Source organism: Scomber scombrus, chromosome 2 (assembly GCF_963691925.1).
Source record: "Scomber scombrus chromosome 2, fScoSco1.1, whole genome shotgun sequence".
Classification (NCBI taxonomy): domain Eukaryota; kingdom Metazoa; phylum Chordata; class Actinopteri; order Scombriformes; family Scombridae; genus Scomber; species Scomber scombrus.
The window spans coordinates 33,506,527-33,532,794 of NC_084971.1; the positions used below are offsets into that span (position 1 = coordinate 33,506,527).

A 26,268-nucleotide genomic window follows, 5' to 3' on the forward strand; every position below is an offset into this window, starting at 1 on the left:
AAGGAGTTAAAGAGGCAGGAAGTGGCTGCGAACAATGAGTGGACTGCTTGCTGTGTTTGCTGTGCGAGGGAAACTATCCACTGACCTGCTCTGTGTGCTTTTCCTTTTTTTTTCTCTCTCTCTCTCTCTCTCTCTCTCTCTCTCTCTGCTCTCCTTTCTCTGCCTCCGTTTCCTTCCAGGCTGACTCACCGCTGGAGTGCCTGAACACAGAAGAAGAAGAAGAAGAAGAAGAAGACATTAGGAGAATAAGAGAGCAAGGAACACTGTAAAATAAAGACAGAGACAGAGAAGGAAAGGAAGGAGGGAGGGGGAGGAGAAAAAAAAGCTAAAAGAGGTGAGGAACACGAGGAGAGGAGTGAGACAAGATAGTGAAGAGAAAGTCAGGTTGTGGGTCGGTGGGGTGAGAGGAGGAAAGAGAAAGTGATTGTGGGAAAGAGAGAGAAAGAAAGAGAGAGAGAGAGCAAGAGAGAAGACAGATCTGAGGTCAAGGTGAGAAGGGGGGAGGCGCAGGTAGGTTAGAGGTCTGACGGACAGCTGGCAACTGTCCCTTCACGGTCACCACACTGGGAGAACTGGGAGAAGTGGTGACGAGGAGAAGCCACCATGAGCGACCAGAACGTCGTCAAGGAAGGCTGGGTCCAGAAACGAGGTGAGGAGAGAGTTTGTGTTCATCTGTCATCAATCCTTAATTTCTACTCTTTGTTTGTTTTCACACATTCATCCGCTGAAGGAGGAAAGTTTCTGTTTGCTCACATTAAAGTGCTTATAATTAATTCATTTTTATACCCGCCACAGTCTGATCTGCCAGCGTGTAATGTTTTTGAACCTACGTATAATTATCAGTCACTGTGCAGCTTTTACAGAGCTTTATAGTTGAGTTTCAGCTCATTGTTTAGCTGTCCGGCTGCTATTTTACTGTTTTGGTTCACTCTCAGCGCTCTCATGGTGTCATTTCCAGATTAAAAGCCACTGTTCTCTACCTGCTCAGCACCAAATCTGACCAGCTGCTGCGTTAAGTGGTCACAATTATCAGATTGGTTTCTGAAAGTTTCCAATTCCAACGTCTGAAAGGTGTTTTGTTGGGAGTTTCCAAAGCTGTTTTTAACCATCTGAAGAACATTTCTGATGGTTAAACTGAGTCCTTCACTCCTGAATTCTGCAGTTTGATGAACCTACAGAGGATTATCAGAGACTCTGCAGCTCCTCTCTGCAGCTTTACGGAGCTTTATAGTTGAGTTTCAGCTCATTGTTTGGCTGTCCAGCTGCAACTTTATTGTTTTGGTTCACTCTCAGCACTTTCATAGCGTCGTTTTTAGAGGAAAAAAAAGCTTCAGTAATATACTCATGTAGCCTGTGAGATGTTGTATTTGTGTTTGAATGACTTAATGCTATATTTAATTGTTTACATTTATTGATTACCTCGATTACCTGCAGCAAGTAGGCGTTGTTTTAGCACCTGAGTATGGCAGCTAGTTGTTCAGTGTACCGGTGTCAATGCTGGGTGACGCTGACACTTTCCACTCAACGCTTATCTTATATTACTTTAGTTATTATTTTCATTAAGTTTTTAGTTTGATAGGAATAACAGAATCAGCTTTATTCATGTTTGGGAACCCTGCGGCATCACCAACTTTCGGATGCCGTGACAAAAGCTGTAAAAAGCCACTATACACCAGAGTCCTGCACAGGTTCCGATTTCCGATGGGTGACCCGCAAATTTTGATGAAACAAGTGGAAGATACCCTACTGTGTAATTTGCGGGTACCGGTCAGGTCGGATACATGCGGACCGCGGGTCTAAAGTGCAACGCTTAAGCTAATTTTTGCAAATGTCTGTAATTCAAGTTGATAAAAGCCTTTTTAAAGGATGTAGTTTATTCGTGCATGCATCCTCACAGAACTGCTTTCATTTAAAACTCACATCTGCTAACATTAAGGTCGTTGAAATGGATCCCGAGGAGTTGAGAAAAAGAGAAGTGGAGATTTTATTTGTTTCTGATCTGGTAGACTGATTTTAATTAGGGTGGTGGTTGGTGTTTCGGTTTTATTTGGTTGGGTCGAGTACAGATTTTAGTTAGTTATGCTGTTGGATAACGGGTCGGGTGCAAGATGGTATGAGTGGGTAACGTTTTATAAAACAGGACCCGTGCAGGACTCTGCTGTATACTACCTGCTCGTAGTGGAGCATTTAGATATTTCCCTCAGGATTTGGTACAGAGTAAAAACAGAGCTAAAAGAGAGAGAATATTGGACAGAAACACGACTAAATAAATGATAATGTTGGTCAGTAACTAGTTCAGAGCGGATTTATACAGTAACTCCAGTGCACAAACGCAAAGAATAGCCTTTTTTAAGTGAAGTAGGAGACATCTTGTGTCCAACAAAAAACTAAACTTTGGAATTGAAAAGTACTTAGATATTCATTGATTATGAATTTTTAAATGAGCAATAAGACGTACCGTAAAAACCGGTAGATAAGACGCTCGCCTTATCAAAAGTGCGTCTTATTTACCAGTTTTCATGTAATTTTATAGATTTTTAGCAAGTTAGCTGAACATTTGGGGGAAAAACACGTTAGCATGTCAGCGCGCTAACCCTCACTGCTTTTTGCTAACGGCTGAGTGGACATTTCCATTTGAGCAACCCAGAAAAACATACACCAGGGCTGCTCGATTATAGCAGAAATCATAATCATGATCATATTGGTTGGTAAAGAGATCATGATTATTTGAAATGATTACTCAAAAACGCTTCGAATTCTGTAAATGTATAAATCCACACCGACTCCGAGCGTTCTAGAGACCCGTTGCGGTTTTTTTACGAGTCTATTTTTGCCGTTTTAAGTGAAACGTATCATGCACAGTCAGCTTTCTATGTGTTTTTGAACTTATTAACGTTATCTACATTTATTGATCGAGTCGACAAGAGCATCACTATGAATCTGAATATTTTATCATTCTTATTTTATTATTTTTGCGTGCATTGGTCTCAAGTTCTTTGTTTTTGTCCTTTTTCTTCATATTGTCCTCGGTCTATACTGTCTTATTATCAGCTGTGAAGCACGTTGAACTACATTAACCTGTGTGAAAGGTGCTATATAGATAAAGTTTGATTGATTGATTTTGGGAGTAAGTTTGATGATCTTTGTCTGTAGTCAGGTGTCTGTTCTCAGCCAAAGAGCGTTTGTGAGTGAAGAAGCTCCACTCAGCAACACCAAAACTGTGCAGTTTTAAGCAGGATTGTGCAGCCCTGCTTTCCATCAGAGGAAGGTGTGAATATGACCGATAGTACTGACAATATAGAGCTATTGAAAGGCACTTCTTCTTCTTCTTCTTATCTTTTGGATTGTTCTTGCACAGCTGATTTAATGCAAACTCGACAGTTGGACTAAAACGTGGCTGCCGTCTTTTTCGGAGTGTCTGTGTTTGTGTTTTTGAATGGATTTATTTATGTTGGTTTGTTCTTATCTGTATCTGCTTTGGCTTTAACTTTGTCTCTACGCAGCACCAGAATATGAAACATTTCCCGCCACAGATGGCAGCTTCTCTCTCTCTGATTGTCTGTCAGATTGTCTATTTTAAACTTTTAAATCGTTTCGCTGACTCATTCATTTAGACTTCTGGAGGATATGCATGTTTTTGTTTAAGGACATCTGAATCCCAAAGAACTCTGCAGCTGCTGAGGGTTTTGAACCTGTGACCGTTATCTTGCGGGACAGGATGTCTGACTAACTATTAAAGCCGTGTCTACAGTTTGAACTCTTAATAGCAGGTGACTCTACTCAGCCAAAGAAAGGACAAACTGCTGTAGACTTTTATAGTTGAAGAACACGTGCAAAGTCTTTGAGTTAAATTGAATGGGAACATATTCTGATTTTTCTGGTATTTCTGATGTTGGACGTTAAATGTGTTAATCTTGAGGTTAACATATGTAGAAATTGTTGCCTGCAAGTCAAAACTTACGGCTTCAACCTGCTGTTTACGCTTCGTTTTCAACTTTTTTTTCTACCTTGAGTTGACGTTGGTTCGTTACACATATCTGCAGTGTTTTTTCCATGTGTTGTTCACGTTGTCCGATCATATTTCAGATCGGATTTCAGCTCCAACATGTACGAATTTATTTGAAAAGTTGATATTTTTTGGTAAAGAAAAAGAAAAAGCAGAAGAGCACTACTGTAGTTTGTTTCATGGTTTGTTTACGTAGCTGCTGGAGTCGAAATAAGCTTTGTGAAGTCGACCAATCAGAGCAGAGTGGGCTCATCAGGAGGAGGAGGGGGGGGCTTAAAGAGACAGGAGCTAAAACGGTCTGTTAAAGACAGAGGCTGAACTGAGGAGCTGCATAAAGGACCAGTAGAAGATAAATAAGGAGTTTTTTTTTTGTTTTTTGTTAACTGTAAATCATGCAAATATATTCCAGTAGAGTCCCAGAAGATAAATATAGAGCTTGAAAATATGCAGATTATGTCCCCTTTTTAAAGAGACGGACACATCACTCGAACAAACACAAAGTCTTTTCTAGTGAAGCGATCAGCTGATTGTGTCACGTAAATTTCCGCAGTCAGGATCTCCCAGTTAAACTTCACTTCATATAATATCAATATTTTAAGCCTGTGAGTTGTAGCTTGTGAGGAACAGCTGTTAATTTAGGAGACTCTATAAATGATACTGATTCACTTAAATGCTTTTCAGCCACAAATACACACTTATTATCTCATTCTCATTACAACTTATCACCAGTATCTGCAGATTCATTCACTCATTTATCCACTTTCTTTAAATTGTGAAAAAACAAAATAACCCTCAGTTTAGCTTCAGATCTGAAGGCCAAAAACACAGGGAAGTAAAGTTGTGTTTTCCACATTCAGCTGGCTCAGTGTGGACACGGCCTAAGCCAACCTGCCAGTTTGAAGAACAGCACCTCCAAACAATGGTTGTTTACCTGCCAGACGGCGAGCAGAAGAAGGCGAGCTTTGCGGGGCTGTAGCCCAGTCTGAGCCGCACTTGGCTGGTGTGTGTTGTTTCCCACACTGGTTTTAATATGTGTGTGTGTGTGTGGCTGGCAGGCAAGCAGGGGGAAGTTTCTCTGTGGCACTATGAGCATACAGAGGATGACCTAACACTCTGGTTCCTTCCTCTCCGGCCCCCACAAGTCCCTGAATTGTTTATTGCACCTCTGTGTGCTCTTATAATTTAGTCTTAACAGCCCTCTCTGAGAAAATGGCCTCAGCAGCAGCTCTCTGTGCGGTTTAAACATCAAAACTTCACACACACACACACACACATAGTTCAGGATCAGGAGTGTTTGGAAACTTTGAATATTGAAACTGAATTTTGAGCTTTTTTTTTTTGTAGATATTTGTTGAAACTGTGAATGTAGGTCAGCACTATTGTTCAGCGGTGGTATTAAAGTGAAAGTGGTGGATCAGTTTTGAACTATGCAGTAAATGTAAAGTTTATCCTGAGTGGACAATCAGGACAAACACCTATTGAAATCACATCGATACCAAGTTGCATCGATACGTCTCCCGTCAAACGATACCTGCAATCGATCCTTTTTGCACCCAGATCTAGAAAATATGACTATTTGTATGGACTTTCTCACAGCCAATCAACACAAGCGTTCTTGGATTTAACCCGACATGTGATTGGTCCACTGCCACAGCAGCTACGACCCGTCTGTGGTGGTGAAGTCGTGGTGAATTTGAGTTAGCGTGCTTAGCATGTTCAGCAGCCAAGATGTGACACCTAAACGCTCTAAAGTGTGTCTACACTACACGCCTGTTACACCTGATAAAAGACAGAGACCTACATGTGTTAATGGGAATCTTATGAAGTATCAGTATCACTTTAAGGGTTCTTTGATTGGTAGTGGTATCATAGTTTTTAAACCGATACTCAGCACTATAAAGGTCTCAGTTTGCTCACCTGTGAAACCGCATACTTTCCTATTCCCATTCTAATGAAGGACTCAGTTGGTATCAGTATCTCTTTAAGGGTTCTTGGATTGGTGCTGGTATCGTAATGTTTTAAATGATACCCAACCCTTATTAATGTGACGTATCTCATAGTTTCGAGATACCAGACAATCGAGATCAGAGGTCTTCGCCCACTGAAGTCTTTAGATTTTCTAGATGTACAGTAGTTGCTTGAATGAGGCCGAAAACAGCTGCTAACAAACTTACAATATCCCCTTTTACATTTAATAAAGACCACGCCTTACTGAAAAAGATGCTGTCTGCCCGTTAACGCCCTAAAGACTTTGGGTTGGTTCTGCAATTCAGATTTTGTAATTGTGTCCACCCAGTTTTAACAAGAAAAGCTGTGAGATCCTCAGTCTTCAGTCTCTATGAAGCATTTACAGTCTGACCTTTGAGTCCATGTATCTCCTGTTGATTCAAACTGTAAACCTTTTGAGAAACCAGTCAAAGTAAAAAAGGTTTCTGATCAAAGAGGAAGTCGGAGCATGACCTAAGACCTCTTCTTTTCACCTTAAAACACTACACACAAAACAAAACTGTGGTTACTGACTCGGCAACAGTGGCTTATAATACGCTGGAAATGAAGCAGCAGCAGCACATTACATTGCTTTGTCAGAGTCAGAATCGGAGTTTTGTTTTTAATAATCCACCCACATCAATACATGACTCTGCTGACCTGTAGAAAATAAAGACATGATACATCTTTAACTTTGCTGATCTAACCTTTAGGTCATTGTTGTTTCTTTTCAACTGACAGGAAATGAATACTTCACTAGGAAAAATGATTCATGGCTGAAGTCATTTAGCCAAAAAAGCTAAATTCAGAGTATTTGCAGGCTTTAAAAATATTGAAAACTGAATTTAGAAAGGTAATAAATAGTCTTAAATTTCATGTAGGAAGGTTTTGAATGTTTTCCTTCGCCCACTGCCGATGGTGACGTTAGTTTAGAGGTTGGTAGTTTATTCTATTAGTGTTTATTCGTTTATTTAAGTAGTTTATTTTTAGTGTTTGCTGTGAGACATTTCACTTTTTTTTAGGTGTTATATCTTTTAGATACTGCAGGGAACTTTTACTGGCACCTTTTCACACACAGAATTTGATTTCTTTGTACAACTTTTGGGTATTTTTATGTTTCTGTCTATCTATCTATTTGTTTATCTATCTAACCGCCTATCTATCTATCTATCTACTTACCCATCCATCTATCTATCTATCTATCCATCTATCTACTTACCCATCTATCTATCTATCTATCTATCTATCTATCTATCTATCTATCTATCTATCTATCTATCTATCTATCTATCTATCTATCTATCTATCTATCTATCTATCTATCTATCTATCTATCTATCTATCTATCTCTTACCCAACATAATAAATTACACACATCAATTGCTTCACATTAAAAGTGCCTAATAGATTAAAACAATGTTAAAAAAGAAACAGAACAAAAATGAATGTAATATCAAAATAGTAAAATAAGAACATAGTGAAAGTAGCTAAAACTCAGAATAAGCAGAACATATAAGGTCAACATGTTAAAAGTGATTATTTGTACCTGTGCAGCAGTTTGAGTCAAACCGGCCCTTCTTCACTTCCTCTTCTTCTCTGGTTTTAAGAGGAAGTGCTGTCAGAAAACAACAAAAACACTCCTCTCAATATGTCTCAGTACTGAAAGTCTTCCTCATCCTCACCCTCATCCTCACCGCACGGCGCACGCTGTGTTGTTTCTGTGTGAGTCATCGGATGTGTGAGGACGGGTTTGGGTTTGTTGGTTTGTGGATGTTGAGGTGTTTCAGTCACAGCGCTGAAATCTGTACGGATCACGGTGCTGCTGAACCAGACAAAAGCTTCAGGGTTTTTTAACCTTTGTGTCGTCCTCCCGGGTCAAATTGACCCCTTCTTTCCTTCCTTCCTTCCTTCCTTCCTTTCCTTCCTTCCTTCCTTCCTTCCTTTCTTCTTTCCTTTCCTCCCTTCCTTCCTCCGTCCTTTCCTCGCTTCCTTCCTCCCTCCCTCCTTTCCTTCCTTCCCTCCTTCCTTCCTTCCATCTTTCCTCCCTCCCTCCTTCCTTCTTTCCTTCCCTCCTCCCTCCTTTCCTTCCTTCCTTCCTTCCTGTGCCCGTCACAGATTTAAAATGTGAGCTTTTCTTTCTCATGTGAGAGTTAAATGAATCATTTTGGGGTTTGGATTGTTAATTGATTTTTTTTTTTTTTTAAACCTGCCCAAATACTAAATACTAGTCACTTTGGGATGTGGTATTTTTTAGAGATAAGATTTATTGATTAATCAAGAAAATAATAGCCAGATGAATTGATAATGAAAATAATTGTTAGTTTCAGCCGAAGATACCAAACCACAACATTTTTAAAAGCCACTTTTTAACCCTCCTGTTGTCCTCGAGTCAAGAAAGGAAGGAAAGATGGAAGGAAGGAATGATGGAAGGGAGGAAGAAGGAAGGAAAGAAGGGAGGGAGGAAGGAAGGAGGGAAGGAAGGAAGAAAAGGAGGGAGGGAGGAAGGAAGGGAGGAAAGGAAATGAGGAAGGAAAGGAAGGAAAGACGGAGGAAAACAGGAAGGAAGGTAGCAGGGAGGGAGGAAAGAAGGAACGAGGGAGAGAGGGAGAAAGGAAGGGAGGAAGGTAGGGGGGAGAAAAGAAAAAAAGAAGCAGGGAGGGAGGAAAGAAGGAAGGGATGAAGTAGAGGAAGGAAGGAAGTAGGGGAGGAGGGAAGGAAAGAAGGAAGGAAGGAAGGAAGGGAGGAAAGAAAGAAGGAACAGTCAAAACAGACGGGGTCAATTTGACCCGGGGCGACGACACGAAGGTTAAGCAAGAAAAGTGAATATTTTATATACGTTCGGAGCGTCCGGACTCAGGTGAGCAGGATGATGACCTGTCGATGTTAACCCATCTTTTCCTTCCTGCAGGTGAGTACATCAAGAACTGGCGACCGCGCTACTTCCTGCTGAAGTCAGACGGCTCTTTCATCGGCTACAAGGACAAACCGCAGGACTCCGACCTGGCTTACCCGCTCAACAACTTCTCCGTAGCAAGTAAGACACGAGCAGAGGTTTGATGTCCGCTGTGTAACGAATGCAAACAAACAAACATCACAATACGTCTCTCTCTCTCTCTGTGTGTGACGATCAGAGTGTCAGCTGATGAAGACGGAGAGGCCCAAGCCGAACACCTTCATCATCCGCTGTCTGCAGTGGACCACCGTCATCGAGAGGACTTTTCATGTCGACACACCTGATGAGAGGTGAGCCTTCGTCCTCCTCCTCTTCCTCCTCAGTGGTTTTGTTCTTACATATGAGTCTGGAAGAAAGAAACAGGATTATTTATAACATCTAATTTATCTAAAAATATCTATTAAAGTACTGGCTACTGTTGTTTCTTAGCTAATGATGAAAGTTAGTCTAAGTTAAAGTATTTCATTATTGGTTAAAAAATGAATCACATTATTTTAATCAAAAATACAATATGGCCCACTTCAAAAAAATATTAATTACTTTTGTCTCTTCTGTAAATTATGTTACCAGAAAAAAACATATTTAAAATAATTAAAATAATTATTCTGCCCTTATATCTTATTTATTATTCATTGGGATTTCACAGGTTTCCGATAAACACTGATAAACAGATAAACGCTGACTCTGATATTATAATAACAAACTAAAGGACAATAAAGAAAAGAGGTTCAATAATTTCCTTATTATATCCCAAGAAGACTCCTGTTAATTATATGTAAAATACAGATAGCATTCACCTCAGTGCTACTGTAACCGGACCTCTTTCAGTCAGTAAATAGAAGACCGACTCTACATGAAAAAATACGTAATCTGTCTACAGGTGTGTATATAAAATTGGACGTACAGAGCATCCGGAGAGTATTACCACCCCTTCACTTCCCCCACAGCCTTACAGCATTATTCCAAAATGGATTAAATTCCTTTTTTTTCTCATCAATCTTCACACAATACCCCATAATGAAAAAGAAAAAAGGTTTATTAGAAATTCTTGCAAATGTATTAAAAATAAAAAACTGAAATATCACATGTACATAAGTATTCACTCCCTTTGCTATCCTGTTTCCACTGATCATCCTTGAGATGTTTCTACAACTTGACTGGAGTCCACCTGTAGTAAATTCAATTGATTGGACATGATTTGGAAAGGCACACACCTGTCTATATAAGGTCCCACTGTTGACAGTCAGAGCAGAAACCAATGAAGTCAAAGGAATTTGACAGGACAGGATTGTATCGAGGCACAGATCTGGGGAAGCATACAAAAAAAAGTCAGCAGCATTGAAGGTCCCGAAGAGCACAGTGGTCTCCATCATTCGTAAATGGAAGAAGTTTGGAACCACCAGGACTCTTCCAAGAGCCGCCCAGCCAAACTGAGCCATCGGGGGAGAAGGACCTTGGTCAGGGAGGTGACCAAGAACCCGATGGTCACTCTGACAGAGCTCGAGCGTTCCTCTGTGGAGATGAGAGAACCTTCAGGAAGGACAACCATCTCTGCAGCTCTACACCAATCAGGCATTTTATGGTAGAGTGGCCAGACAGAAGCCTCTACTCAGTAAAAGGCTCATGACAGCCTGTTTAGAGTTTGCCAGAAGGCATCTAAAGGACTCTCAGACCATGAGAAACAAGATTCTCTGGTCTGATGAAACCAAGATTGAACTCTTTGGCCTGAAAGCCAAGCGTCACGTCTAGAGGAAACCAGGCATCTCTCATCACCTGGCTAATAGCATCCCTACGGTGAAGCATGGTGGTGGCAGCATCATGCTGTGGGGCAGGAACTGGGAGACTAGTCAGGATCGAGGGAAAGATGAACGGAGCGAAGTACAGAGATCCTGGATGAAAACCTGCTCCAGAGTGCTCAGACTGGGGCGAAGGTTTGTGAATGTCCTTGAGTGGGCCAGCCAGAGCCCAGACTTGAACCTGATTGAACATCTCTGGAAAGACCTGAAAATATCTGTGCAGCGACGCTCCCCATCTAACCTGACAGCTTGAGAGGATCTACAGAGAAGAATGGGAGAAATACCCCAAATACAGGTGTGCCAAGCTTGTAGCTTCATACCCAAGAAGACTTGAGGCTGTAATTGCTGCCAAGGCGCCTCAACAAAGTACTGAGTAAAGGGTGTGAATACTTACCTACATGCGATATTTCAGTTTTTAATTTTTAATACATTTGCAAAAATGTCTAAAAAACCTTTTTCGTTTTGTCATTATTGTGTGAAGATTGATGAGAATAAGTGGTGTGAATACTCTTCGGATGCACTGTATATGAAAATGAATGATTAATAAGTCTTGTGTTTCTTTCAAAGAAATTCCTCCGGAAATCAACAACTGCTTTGAAAGTCAATTAAAGTCGACCAATTAAACCAACAGGTTTAACTTTGGACTTTTTACCTAAAATTACTGCTAAATTTCCTCATTCTTACCACCTGTAAAACACATCTAAACAGCTTATCGTATATTAGCATAGACTTACTGTAGGCTAAATGAGCGCAGTATTGTATAAGAAAAAAGAAACAAAAATAAGGTGAGAAGTCTGAGATAAAACACAATGACAATATGTGTATTTCTCAGTCCTGAACCAGACTGGAGAGTTTTCGTGTTTAATTCTCCTCGGTGGACACAACAAAAGTCTGTCAACACAGCGAGAAGAAAGACAGGAAATCGGGGTGTGGGTCTGAGGCCGCACGCCAAGTTTCATTCCAAAACACAATATAATGTATACATTATGACTTATTACCTCATGTTATTAACAGGACACAGCCAACAACAACCTGGTATCACATGGCTTTTACAGCAGCTGTAGGATATGAGTTAAACAGGACATTCATTGGGTTGCATGTAAACTTAAAAAATGATTCTAACTCTGTACATTTAATCAGTATTTTAAAGGATGTTTCTCAGTAGTTTTGGTTTTCCTCCTGTTCATACTGACCATTAGAAGATCCCTTCATAATGTTTACAATGGACGTAATGGAGGATAAAATCCACAGTCCTCCTTCTGTGTAAACATGGAATTAAAAGTTGATCTGAAGCTAATATGAAGCTTCAGTCGTCCAAATGAGTCAAATCTTCATCTTCTATGTTTCAACGTTACAGTGTTTTTAGTACCAAAGTCTTTTTGTTACTATACTTCCACCACAGCTCAACAGGGAAACACTAAGAGGGAATCTGATGCTAAAAAGACTGTAAATGTGTCAGATATCATTGATATGACTAACTCACACTGATGAAGCTCAATAGAAGCTGATCAGCTACTTTTAAATGACTGTGTGGACACACTGTGGCACATCTGAAGGAGATATTTTAATAGTCAGTATGAACAGGAGGAATGATTACAGAGAGGAAAAACCTCTTTCACTGCTCACATGGACACCTGACTGCTGCTTTAACCCTTTGTAGGTTATCTCTTTGAGGCCATGACAACATAAAACATGATTTTTTTTCTCATTGACCCTACATTTTATGTTTTACAGACCTCTACAGACCTCATTCACACCTCATTTGTTCAAAACCTTTTATTAAAAACATGTTAGAGACTCATTCTGTTCATATACAAGCTTAAAAAATGAAATTCAGCTTCATAAATGTCTCCAGCAGGATCTCTGATGTCAGCAGTGATTTGTTTTATTCTTCGTTTATACACTATAGCACAACCTGTATCTATAGCAACAATAGAACAACCTGTATCTATAGCAACCATAGAACAACCTGTATCTATAGCCACCATAACATAATCAGTATCTATAGCAACCATAGAACAACCTGTATCTATAGCAACCATAGAACAACCTGTATCTATAGCCACCATAACATAATCTGTATCTATAGCAACCATAGAACAACCTGTATCTATAGCAACCATAGAACAACCTGTACCTATAGCCACCATAACATAATCTGTATCTATAGCAACCATAGAACAACCTGTATCTATAGCAACCATAGAACAACCTGTATCTATAGCAACCATAGAACAACCTGTATCTATAGCAACCCCATAATACAACCTGTATCTATAGCAACCATAACACAATCTGATGGTCTGTGTGTGCATTACATAGCTCATACAAGTGCTAAAGATTGCCCAAAAAGTTAAATGGGTTCAATAGATTTAGTTTTTGAGTAGATATTATGATACAAAGTGACCTCTACCAAACAGTTGAGCAGACCTATAAAAGGGGTTAAGACATACTTGAACATGTAGGTCAAGTATAAAAATGAAACCACAGTTAGAGCGCCTCCTGCTGGTGTGTTTTAACCCGCCGTTCGTCTCCTGTTAGGGACGAGTGGGCCGAGGCCATCCAGATGGTCGCAGAGTCCCTGGCCAAGCAGGAGGAGGAGGGCATCCTGTGCAGCCCCACCTCTGCCATCGAGAACGTCAACGAGGAGGAGATGGACACCTCCATCAGCCACTACAAACGAAAGGTGACCAATAGGAAACAATCTGCCTAAAAAACACACCTGAGCATCCTCGACTTGTTTTATTGTTGGTAGGGCTGGGCGATTATGGCAAAAATCTAAATCACGATTAATTGAACATTTAACCTCGATTACGATTAATGAACGATTATCTCCTCCCTTGATGAACAATTATGTATTTTCACAGTTTCTTTTGTTTTGTATTTTACACATGAGGATCTTTAGGGAGGTAAAATAATGATGTTTGAAGGTGTGACGCTGTGGTTAATGTTTAGTTTACTTGATTAGAACTATGTAAAGATCATGGTTTGGGTTAAAAAGATATGCAACCTTTGCTGTCATGGCAACAGTGAACACCACCATTAATTGACATGAGCAAGATTAAGTCGATCAGAGTTTCTAAATGTCGGTTTCGATTATTTTTCGATTAATTGCCCAGCCCTAATTGTTGGTGTATTTTTCTTTGTCTTGTGTTTAACTGGGCAAGTTTAGATGAAGTAGATATTTCCAGCAGCCATAAGGATGCTAGGCCTATGCAGAATCAGAGTGAGAAGATGTGAGTTTATTGAATGTTTCTCCTTCTTCTTCTTCTTCTTTTTTTTTGTATCCAGACAATGAATGACTTTGACTATCTGAAGCTTCTGGGCAAAGGCACTTTTGGGAAAGTCATTCTCGTGAGGGAGAAGGCAAGCGGCACCTACTACGCCATGAAGATCCTAAAGAAGGAAGTCATCATAGCCAAGGTCCTTTACCAGATTCTTTAATCATCTGTGTGGCACTTTTCTAAATGTTATTAATCTGCAACTGTAGTTTATTTTTTATTCTTGATGCCACAGATTGAAATGACTCATATAATCAAGACTTTATATGTAAAAATAATCAAATGGATTTATCGTTGATGTCTACTCCCAACCTTTATGACTGAAAACAGGCAACTTTGTCTCCTCATTGATCAATCAATCATTAATCTGCCTCCTCTTCTTCTTTTCTTTGTTTTATTTCGCAGGATGAAGTTGCTCACACGCTCACAGAAAGTAGGGTATTAAAAAACACTCGACATCCATTCCTAACTGTGAGTATCATCGTGTAGATTTGCATTATAAAACATTAAATGTGTGGAGACATTTAATTCACTTCCTACTTTTAACAAAATAAGAGAAGCATGCGGTCACCGAGTCTTTTGAAGCCTTGTCAATGATAAGAGCCGGAAAGATGCTCCGAATTAAGACCACAAAGCTTCTGCTCTTTAAAGAAATGATGTGTTTGAAACAGTCTGAGTTTAAAATAATGATTTTATATTTGTGTTTCAGTCTCTGAAGTACTCGTTCCAGACTAAAGATCGACTGTGCTTTGTCATGGAGTACGTCAACGGAGGAGAGGTGAGACTCTTTTATTCTTTTAGTCTCATTTCATGCTGGAAAGTTATTTCAAGCGTTACTGAAGAGTTGTTGATGAACGACACAAAGAGCTCAATCAGAACGCAGCCGCTCCGTTCACTGTGGTTTTATTTGGAGAGTTTTTGGGACTCGGACGTCTCCGCTGTTGTGTTTTGGAGTTTGAAGCACTAATTTGTACCAGAAGATAAACTTATTTATATTTAATAACTTACATAGAAGGAGGTTAAACTGAATCTAATGTTTCCCTCCAAAAGGTAATTCATCTTCTTTTTGGAGCTTTTCCTTCACCATCCCCCCAATTTCTCAAACGATTACCCAAAAAAGTTAAATGGGTTAAATAGATTTAGTTTTTGAGCAGATATCATGACACAAAGTAGGTCACTACCAAACGGTTGAGCAGACCTCCAAAGAGTTAATGGTGAGATTCGAACCATTAGACACAAAAGTAAGGCATTGATTTATCCTTTAACAGGAAACATGATTACTTCGTCCAAATCATCATCCTGTCTCTTAGACCTGATCCCAACTAGGCTGCTTAAGGAAGTACTTACCCACTTAAGATCTGCTGTATGTGTAAAGTGCCTTGAAGATGACTTTTGTTGTAATTTGGCGCCATAGAAATAAAGATTGATTGATTGACATAGAGCAGGTCTAGACCCAACATTCCCCTTTAACTGGAAGAAACCTCAAACAGCACCGAACTCTAGGTGGGCGGACATCTACCTTTACCATCGTTTATGGCCGCTCTACTTTTTTGGCCAGTTTTGACACCTTTATGGCGCACGGTGCGATGAAAATGCAACTTTTAAATGTGTATTTTACCCCCTTTTTTACCCTAAAGTACATGGCTCTATCAGGCTTTATTAAAAAATGTCAATGACTTGTAACAGTCAATAGTCAGGGACATAAAAGTCTTATATATCTACAGTGAGCTAATAATCTATTGATCAATTCATCAGCTTTTATATTAGACTGCATTCGTTGTATCTACAGGTACGAAGTGAACCTAATAAAAGTTGGGTGAGACAAAGATAAAAGATCGTCCTTAGCCCTCAAAAATGACAATACCTATGAAACATCTCCAGTGACACTCAGTCGTATGATTTGATTGAACGATTAGAGAATCCTAAACTACTTTTCTTTTTGAGTATAACTGAGTGTTAATTTGATCACTGTAGAAAAATGTCCGGCAGTCATTTTCATCTTGACAGCTGAGGTTTGTGAACTTGTAATTTTGTTTTTTCTCCGCAGTTGTTTTTCCACTTGTCAAGAGAAAGAGTATTTTCGGAGGACCGCACCCGTTTCTACGGCGCCGAGATCGTCTCCGCTTTAGACTACCTACATTCTGCCAAGATCGTCTACCGTGATCTGAAGGTAACCTGTGAAGCACCTGCTCTCTGTTAAAGGGTCAATTACAATTTTAAAGGGTTGAAATATGAAAATAAACGTATGAATAACTTGCACACATTCTTTTTTTGTGGACCCAGCATCAAATTTTATTATGGCATGGCAGGATTATGGCAAAAATGTCTAAGTGGTGTAACCATAAAAACTTTGTACCAAATAATTCAACTTGCTTAAAAACAGTAAATTGTCAATAAAACACCATATCAACTAGTTTGGCATGATCTTACATTATAACTTTATATTAAATAAAGGTAATGGAATACTATTGTTCTACATATTACATTTACTCTGGTAACCATGGAGACCAGGAACCTTTCTTTCTTTCTTTCTTTCTTTCTTTTTTTATCCTACTTCGTTCTTTCTTTCTTTCTTTAATTCTTTCTTTCTCTTTCTTTCCTTCTTTCCTTCTTTCTTTCTGTAATTATCCTACTTCTTCTTCTTTGTTTGTTTCTTTCTTTCTTTGTTTGTTTGTTTCTTTCTTTCTTTCTTTCTTTTCTTCTTTCTTTCCTCATCCTACTTTTTATTCTTTCTTTCTTACTTACTTTTTCTGTCTGTCTGTCTTTCTTTCTTTCTTTCTTTCTTTCTTTCTTTGTTTCTTTCTTTCTTTGTTTCTTTCTTTCTTTCTTTCTTTTCTTCTTTCTTTCCTCATCCTACTTTTTATTCTTTCTTTCTTACTTACTTTTTCTGTCTGTCTTTCTTTCTTTCTTTCTTTCTTTCTTTCTTTCTGTCCTTATACTACTTCTTCTTATTTCTTTCTTTCTTTCCAGGAGGATAAAATATGTAATATTTATCATTCTTTTGTGGTTACACCATTTGACATTTTCAGGAGCATTCAGTCTTACTTTTGGTTAAAAAATGGTGTAAATATCATTTCAAATGATATAAAACCAACAAAAATACTAAATGTACATTTTAACAAACCTGATGCTGCTTTTAAAACTAGTTTAACTGATTTTTTATTTGTTCTTCTTGCCAACCCTTATTAATCACTGACCCATAAGTTTAAATTGTTGTTGTTTTTCTTCCTCTCTTCTCTCGTCCTCTTCATCAGCTGGAGAACCTCATGTTGGACAAAGACGGACACATTAAGATCACGGACTTCGGCCTCTGTAAAGAAGGCATCACCGACACTGCCACCATGAAGACTTTCTGCGGGACACCAGAGTACCTCGCTCCTGAGGTCAGAGAACAAACACTCTGATTATTGTTTTCATTTTATGACTGTTTGATTAACCCTCCTGTTGTCCTCGAGTCAAGGAAGGAAGGGAGGAAGGAAGGGAAGGAGGAAGGGAGGAAGGAAGGAAAGGAGCTAGGAAGGGAGTAAGAAGGAAGGATGGATGGAAGGGATGAAGAAGGAAGGAAAGGAGGAAGGAAGGGAAAAAGAAGGAAGGAAGGATGGATGGAAGGGATGAAGAAGGAGGGAAAGTAGGGAGGGAAGGGAGGAGGGAGGGAAGGAAGGGAGGAAGAAGGAAGGAAGGGAAGAAGGAAGGAAAGGAGCGAGGAAGGAAGGGAGTAAGAAGGAACGATGGATGGAAAGGATGAAGAAGGAAGGAAAGGAGGTAGGAAAGAAGGAAGGGAGGACAGAGGAAAGAAGGGAGGAAGGGAGGACAGAGGAAAGATGTAAGGAAGGAAGGTAGGAGGGAGAAAGGAAAAGAGGAAGGGAGGAAGGAAGGAAAAAAGGACAGAGGAATAAAGGAAGGGAGGAAGGTAGGGGGGAGGAAAGAAAGAGAGAAGGAGGGAGGGAGGGAGGAAAGAAGGAAGAGAGGAAGGAAAGGAATGAATGAAGGAAGGAGGGAAGGAAAGAAGGAGGGAGGGAGGAAAGAAGGAAGGGAGGAAGGAAAGGAATGAATGAAGGAAGGAAAGGAATGAATGAAGGAAGGAAGGAGGGAAGGAAAGAAGGAGGGAGGAAAGAAGGAACAGAGGAAGGAAAGGAATGAATGAAGGAAGGAGGGAAGGAAAGAAGGAGGGAGGGAGGAAAGAAGGAAGGGAGGAAGGAAAGGAATGAATGAAGGAAGGAAGGAGGGAAGGAAAGAAGGAGGGAGGAAAGAAGGAACAGTCAAAGCAGACGGGGTCAATTTGACCCGGGAGGACGACACAAAGGTTAAAACGAGACAAAGAAAGATGTTTGAGATGAAACATTAACCCCATAAACCAAAGTCATGTGTCTTTTGTCTCACATGAAAATCTAGAAAAGTGTTTCAGACTCTTTGTTTGTCACGAAGCAGCAAAACCACCAGAGCTGAACGTGGAAGTCTCTAAAAGATGCAATTCCTCAAATCGCTGCTAAATATTGTCCTTTACAACAAACGCAGGATGTCACTTACTGATTTCACTTCTTCTAACGTGTCACCTTAGTGGAGATTATGAAAGTTATAGTTGCATTAAAAAGGATATGAAAGAGGTCATCAGTTAGGTCTGGGTCAAAAAATAGTTGCATGAAAAAAAGGAAGAAAAAGAGTCACAGGTTGTTTAGAAAGTTTCATTCGATCTATTGATGCATTAAAATTAAAAATGCATTATTTTCAGCTGGAACAATGATTAATAAGGAGCTCAAATGAACATTAAGTGTGTTTTTCTTGCTGTAATGATTCCTCCTGTTCATACTGACCATTAGATCCCTTCATAATGTTTACAATGTTAGTGATGGAGGACTAAACCCACAGTCCTCCTTCTGTGGAAACATGTATTTAAAAGATGATCTGGAGCTAATTTATTTTGGGTATTTCCCATAGACTGTATATAAGAAATAGACGTAACATCTGTGACGTCACCAATTGGTTTGTGGACTGCTGCTCGGAGGCCAATAGTATCGGATCTGAGCAGCGCCATCTTGAAAATTTCAGGTGAATGCCGGGAAAAATAAAAACAGGGATTCTACTTATATGGGCATCAGGAGGAGCATGAGGCGCCCTCCTGAACCTGTGAACCAATCAACCTGTCAATCACGATGTAGCCACGCCCTAATGCATACCCTGCTTTATCGTCAAATATAAAATCAGGGAGGCCAAAATGTCCCAAATGAACATCATACTGCATTGAAGAAGGCTTTAAACTAGCGATTGAGACCATAAACACATTTTGAAAACGTTTACTGAGGTTAGAAATCAAGTGAGAAGTTGGTGAATTCTCCATTGACTTGTATAGAGACGGAAGTCCTTTTGACACCAAAACGGTCGCCCCCAGGTGGCCTTTTGATAGAATGCAGTTTTAAGTTACTTCCGCATTGGCCTCATTTCAGAGGACCAGAACTCCCCGCCTGGTATGAACAGGAGGAATGATTACAGCTGTTTTAACACACGTCTGAAATACTTTGAATTTGTCCTTTTAAGAGCAGGTTTGATATTATAACTGGGAACATTATGTTAAAGCAGTGTTGTCTGGTTGTTACGTCATCAGGTGTTGGAGGACAACGACTACGGCCGGGCGGTGGACTGGTGGGGTTTGGGCGTGGTGACGTACGAGATGATGTGCGGCCGCCTGCCGTTCTACAACCAGGACCACGAGAAGCTGTTCGAGCTAATCCTGATGGAGGAGATAAAGTTCCCACGAACCCTGTCGGCCGACGCCAAGTCGCTGCTGTCGGGGCTGCTCATCAAAGACCCCAACAAAAGGTAACGCAGCAACACAAGTCTGCAGGGTTCATATGTGAAGGGGTGAAAAGTGAGGAGAGGAAGTTGAGGAGCCGCCTTATTAGTAACGAGCACTTACAGCTGTGTACAAGTGTGCAATTATGCAGAGAAAATGACTTTTTGTAGGTTTTTTGGCCATTTTATTAGATGAAAAACAGAAGAGAGCTGACAGGAAATGAGAAAGGAGAGAGTTGGATGACCTGTATGTGGAGATGAGCGATTACATGGAAAGTGACTCAAACTAGTAGATAACCAACGTGGCCTGTTTCTCCCCAATTTTCACAAAATTCAGGGAAATTACAGAGTATTTTTGTCATGTAGAAGATTCATTCATGTATTATCACCATTTTCAGGCTTTCATGAGGATCTTCGCTGTTGCTTTGACCTGAATGTTGCTCTGTCTTATTATCAGCTCGTCAGTCATCTGTAAAACACTGTTGTACGACAGCTGCTACATAAACAAAGTTTGATTGATTGACATTTTTAGATAATACACTTATTAGAGCTGGGTATCGTTCCATCCAGTACCGATCCAAGAGCCCTTAAAGTGATAATGATACCAACTGAGTATTTCATTAGATTCCCATTAACACATTTAGGTCTCTGTCTTTTATCCGGTGTAACAGGCGTGTAGTGTAGACACACATTTTACAGAGTTTAGTCAGCATTTTGACTGCTGAACTGTTAAGCACGCTAACTCCAATTCACCACGACAGATAGGGTTGGGTACCTTTCGCATTTGAACCGATACGATGTTCACTATCGGTACTCAACGTTACTTAATTTCGGTACTTTACTTTAAATCTGTAATGGCTGAAGTATCAAACCAAAAAGTCCCAAAATTCTTACTTTAAATAGAGTATAATTATAAAACACAAGTATACACAGTGCAATGTGTAGTGAAATGTTTAGTGGTGCTTTCCAGCAAAGATAAAGATACATTTAACACACACACACAAATTAAACAAAAGAATAAAGATATAAATATTAAGGGTACAATTAGAAAAATATAATCAGTGTAAATATGAGATATAAAGTAAATATCTAAAACATATATAAGAAATACAAAATATATATACAAATATATCCACATAGGTTATTAATCATATTTCTTCTAAACATATTTATCAGCACTGTTTCTCATAATGCATCTGTGTAGTTTTAGTGCTATTATAGAGTTACCATGGTAACTGAGTTGAGTAGATGTAATGATGTTTATGGGATTTCTCGACAAACGCCACCAGCTGGTTACTGGCGGTATTGCACCCTGGAAAGCTACCCTGGAATAAATAGCTGAACATATTATTCTGCCGTGACGTGTGCACAGAGGATGATTAACCTTAATGTACTGAAATTTGGGGCCGTTTGATTTGCCGTCAATCAGTACTTGGTTGTACCGACATAGTTCGGTTGGTACCATTTAAAAGTAGCGACCTCTGTACCAAACCCTAACCACAGGCAGGTTGGACCAAGCACATGTCACATTAACCCTTAAACAGGCATGAGTGGAAAATAATTTGATGTTACTAGTTACCTTTTTTGCACCTAAGTAAAACATTTCCATCAATATATTTTCAAATTATTTTGTATATTTTAGATTTTTATGAGTTGTATCTCGTCCAAGATACGTTGTTCCTGTTAAGGTATAAAAATGGTCATAATGGTAAACAATTGAATGCTTTATTTGATAAAGAGAATCGCTTTCCCTGCTCATTAATGTCACACATACTAGTGTTTTATCATTTCTATCAAAGTATATACTCGCCACAAGCTTCAGTTCTACCAATCTAGTCGTCACAATTCAAGGCACATACAATTAAACAACCATCGTAACCAATCATGCTCCTAACAGGGTTTTAAAGAGTCTGTATCTCCTGCTGCACGTTGCCTGTTTAAGGGTTATAAAAGAGTGAGCAAAAAGGATGGATTGCATGTATCGTTTGACGGGAGACTTTTCAATACTACTTGGTATTGATTTATTTGGGTCGATAGCTTCAAAGGTTAGAGAACCAGTATCAGCTCTGACACTTATATTATAATCTGCTTCCCTTGGTGGCAGCAGGCGAGGAAGAGGAGGAGGAGGAGGAAGAGGCAGACTTCTCTCCTCACAACTCCTCAGTTTAATCCGTCCATAGATTAAACATCTGAGTCCGACATCGATCTGAGCAGATACTATACGTCTAAAGCAAAGGTGCCAAACATGCGGCCCTTGGGCCAGAACCGGCCCGCCGAGGGGTCCATTCCGGCCCACTTTCCTTCCTGTCTTCTTTTCCTTCCTTCTTTCCTTCATTCCTTCTGTCCTTCCTTCCCGTCTTCTTTTCCTTCCTTCCTTTCCTTCTGTCCTTCCTTCCTTCTTTCCCTCTTTCCTTCCTTCTTTCCTTCCTTCTTTCCTTCCTGTGTTATTTTCCTTCCTTCCTTCCTGTCTTTTTTTCCTTCCTTCCTTCCTTCCTTCCTTCCTTCCTTCCTTCCTTCCTTCCTTCCTTCCTTCCTTCCTTCCTTCCTTCCTTCCTTCCCGTCTTCTTTTCCTTCCTTCCTTTCCTTCTGTCCTTCCTTCCTTCTTTCCCTCTTTCCTTCCTTCTTTCCTTCCTGTCTTCTTTTCCTTCCTTCCTTCCTGTCTTTTTTTCCTTCCTTCCTTCCTTCCTTCCTTCCTTCCTTTCCTGTCTTCTTTTCCTTCCTTCTTTCCTTCCTTCCTTCCTTCCTTCCTTCCTGTCTTCTGTCTCTTAATCTTCTTAATAATTAAAAATAGTTTATTTTACAGTTTAAACACCATCTCTAAACCTCCTTAATTATAATTATATTCAGTAAAAGTGCTTTTAGCTGCTAATTTCCCACTCTGGTCTGGTTATCACTGGAGGCGTTTTTTTTCTTTTCTTTTTTTTTTTTTATTCCTCTTAACGAAGAAACCAGTGGAGAAAAAAAAGGACTCACTGCAGCTTCAGAGAGAGCGAACTCGTTCACCCCGCCGGGTTATTTTGGGATCAGTAGCAGGTGGATATTCTGGTTGCATTGATGGAGACTTTTAAAGGAAACAGGAGCATTTTTTTTTTTTTTGATGTCTTTTTTTTAAACTTTTTTTTTTTTGACGTCTCTTGTTTTTCTCTTGACAGGCTGGGCGGCGGACCGGATGATGCGAAGGAGATCATGCGACACAGTTTCTTTGGCACAGTCGACTGGCAGGACGTCTACGACAAGAAGGTGAGAAGCAGGATTTAGCTGCTTTAAGACGTCACTCTGAACTTCAATGGTTTAATTTATTCCAAAGCAGCGTACCTGAGATATTCTTGGTATATCAGGGTTACCTCATTCTTCAAAAAAAAAGAAAGTCTGGCTGGGATTTAAAACTCCAAAATAGAAACATTACCTCGTCTTTATCTCATTTCACCAACATTTAATTTTAACCAACTTGACTGTTAGAGCTTCCCGTTGCTGCGTCACCACATATTTAAGATTTCAGACTCATGCAGGAACATTTTAGTCTAGTAGCCAGGCCCATAGAGTTTTATTGCAGGAATGTGAAGTATGGGTCCCCAGTATACATAAACTGCCGGATGATAATTTGCATATGTTGAGCAATTAGCATAATTAGCATTATTAGCTTAATCGTCCATTTTGACCACATATAAATAATATAAATTGTGGTTTACTCATTTTTTTTAAAATTTTCTTCTATTTATCTTCCTAATATTGTTTTTGCATTGTTGTTGTTTCCTGAGTCTTTAGAGGTAAAATAAAGGTTAATAATAATTTTAAAAATGCTTTAAATTATCCGATTATCATATTTTCTGCTTAATAAGTTTCCTGTTGATTAAGACTAAAAGAATAATCTCTCATGTCCCTAAAAGTCAAACCTGTGGCTGCTGCTAACGTCACACTCAGATTACCACTGTTGATGTTAATGTAACGGATGTTCAGTCTCTCACCGTCTCTCACTTCCTGTCTGTCCCAGCTGGTCCCGCCCTTCATGCCGCAGGTCTCCTCGGAGACGGACACACGCTACTTCGACGAGGAGTTCACAGCACAGACCATCACCATCACTCCGCCAGAGAAATGTAAGAATAAGAACTGCAAATCCAACATTTCTACCTGCGCTGATGACATACTGAAGGATTTTAAAGTTTACACAACTTTTACTCAATGTTGTGTAAACTATTTCTCTTCTCCCAAACGCTGTGGGAGTGGCCGCCGAGTTCGCTGAAGCCCCGCCCCCTACCAAGTGTCACCTGTCAATCAAAGTCACCACCTCTACCAGAAACATGGACGCTATGTCTGAGAGCTTTCTATGGCTAACTCAGCTGCTAACTCGGCGGCTAGCTCGGTGGCTAACTCGGCGGCTAACTCAGCTAACTGGCTACCTGTAGACTGTAGTAGTAGTAGTGTGCGCTGAATGTATTTATACCTCTACAGCAGCAGGGGCGGGTTTATGCTCCGGTGTGTAATTTTCAGACCCGCTCATTAAATCCAGACACAGAAATCAGTTTGTGAAGCCTAGCGCCACAATTCAAATCTAAATGGTTGAAATGCTTTTTACACCTTTTTTAGAAATATATTTATGACCTATTTAACGTGTTTAGAAGAAAATGTCTGAATTCACTTTACACAGTCTTTAATAATAAGTCGGCAGCATCAGAGCCAACACGTTAACCTCTCACTCGTCTACTTCTGTTCTCAGATGACGAGGACGGGATGGACGCGGCGGACAACGAGCGAAGGCCTCATTTCCCACAGTTCTCCTACTCAGCCAGCGGGCGGGAGTGAGCGCTCCGAGGCTCCAGCCAGCCAGCCAGTATTGTCCCCATTCGTGGCCATTTTGAGGAAAACACGTAGCCATTTTAGGAAAGAAGAAGAAGAAGAAGAAAAAGAAAAAAGAAAAAAAAATACCAGTCTCCCCTCTTTTCTCTCCTTCTCTGCCTCCTCGCAGACGGGGGAGAAGTCTTTTTAGGGACTTTAAAAGAGGTTTTTGCACAGTGGGATAGACTCCAGCCGGTCTCCCCACACTAAAAAAAAAAAAAAAAAAAAAAAGAAGTCTCCTACATTTTCAGCGCTATTTACTGCAGAAGGCAATGTTTTTGTTATTTATTTTTCTCTCTCCGTCAGTATTAAGTTGTCGACCCCGGGGGTGCGTTCCTTCATCTTTTGTCTGTTTTTCTGCCCCTTTTTTAAAAAATTCTTTCTTTTCTTTTTGACTTTTTTTGCACTTGGTTTGGAAAAGAGCCGTTTTAGGGAACAAAAAAAAAAACAAAAAACAAAAAAAAACAACCAAAAATGTTGCCTTACGTGTGCAGATGTTTCGTATCATACCGACAGGGTGTTTCTTTTTTTTTTTGTTGTTTTTTTTCTTGGGGGGGGGGGGGGTGGGTTGGTTGTTGTGAGGGGTCATTCTTATTTCAGAATAAGTGCATGGCTCGTGATTCACTCAAAAAAATAAAGAATAAAAACGATTTAAAAAAAGAAGAAAAAAAACCTTTGAAAATAAAAAAAAGAACATTAAAAAAAAATGTTTCTCATACATTTGCCATGGCAGCGCACATTCCCCCCCCCCTCCCCCCTTCCCCAAAATCCCGAAAATCCCATGGCAATGAAAATCACTGTCTACAGGTAACATTAAAAAAGAAAAGAAAAGAAAAGAAAGACAGAAAACGAGAATGGACGAGTCTGTATCATTCCTCTCATCGTTGCAGTGTTACTTTTTGCTCTCGTATTTTTTTTTTAATTTTTAATTTTTTTTCTTGCGCTTTTACTTCTTTTTTTAGTTTTTTCTTTTATTTTGGAAACAGGAAACACTATTTAAAAAAAAAAAAAAAAAAAACTGCCAGAAACTGCACAGTTCACTCAGGCGCCACAGAGCACAACCGCGTTCAAACTCAGCTAACCGCTCCAGCTTTCCACAGCCGGCAGGGGAACGAGGCCTTTCTCTGCTTTTCTCACCGCTTCTTCTTCGTCTCCTGCTCCTCCTCCTCTTCGTCCTCTTCTTCACCACCTCCTCTTCTTCACCACCTCCTCCTCCACCTCCTCCTCCTCTCTTCTGTTTGCTCATCCTAGCTGTAGGACTAGTGGAATGGATGTTTACACAGGGAAACGTGGCTTAATGTATGTATGTAATGTATGTATGTACTGTACTGTATGTATGTGGGACATAGTAAAGGGAGGGGGAGGGGGGGGGTCACAACATTATGCTGTCATCATAGCACACACACACACATTTACACACATACACACATACATGCACACAGGCTCGGAAACAGGAAGCAGCTGCAGGTTCTCCATTTTAACCAGACTGAAGTCGGCAGTTTGCATCAAAATGAGTCAAATTTGTCGGTTTTCTCGCTGCGACTCTAACTACGTCAATAAATCTCCTTAATGCACCTGAAAATTATTTAAATTATTTAGTTTTTTATCCTATTTGTATTTATTTAC

At 39.9% G+C, this 26,268-nt stretch overlaps 1 protein-coding gene across 1 annotated transcript; it reads left to right on the top strand.

Annotated features, from left to right (window-relative positions):
- Positions 1–603: 603 nt before the first annotated feature.
- Positions 604–24,609, top strand: akt3b (v-akt murine thymoma viral oncogene homolog 3b). Its single transcript, XM_062439260.1, has 13 exons — positions 604–649; positions 8,901–9,026; positions 9,124–9,235; positions 13,283–13,427; positions 14,033–14,164; positions 14,428–14,493; positions 14,732–14,800; positions 16,070–16,192; positions 17,277–17,405; positions 19,622–19,836; positions 22,962–23,049; positions 23,801–23,903; positions 24,524–24,609. Exons 1-13 carry the CDS (start codon positions 604–606, stop codon positions 24,607–24,609), a joined length of 1,440 nt encoding a protein of 479 aa, XP_062295244.1.
- The last annotated feature ends 1,659 nt before the right edge of the window (positions 24,610–26,268 follow it).

Coding starts and splice junctions, on each gene's coding strand:
- akt3b (XM_062439260.1), top strand. CDS start 604: ATGAGCGACCAGAACGTCGTCAAGGAAGGCTGGGTCCAGAAACGAG. Junction 16,193..17,276: donor TCGTCTACCGTGATCTGAAG/GTAACCTGTGAA, acceptor CCTCTTCATCAG/CTGGAGAACCTCATGTTGGA. Junction 19,837..22,961: donor ATCAAAGACCCCAACAAAAG/GTAACGCAGCAA, acceptor TTCTCTTGACAG/GCTGGGCGGCGGACCGGATG.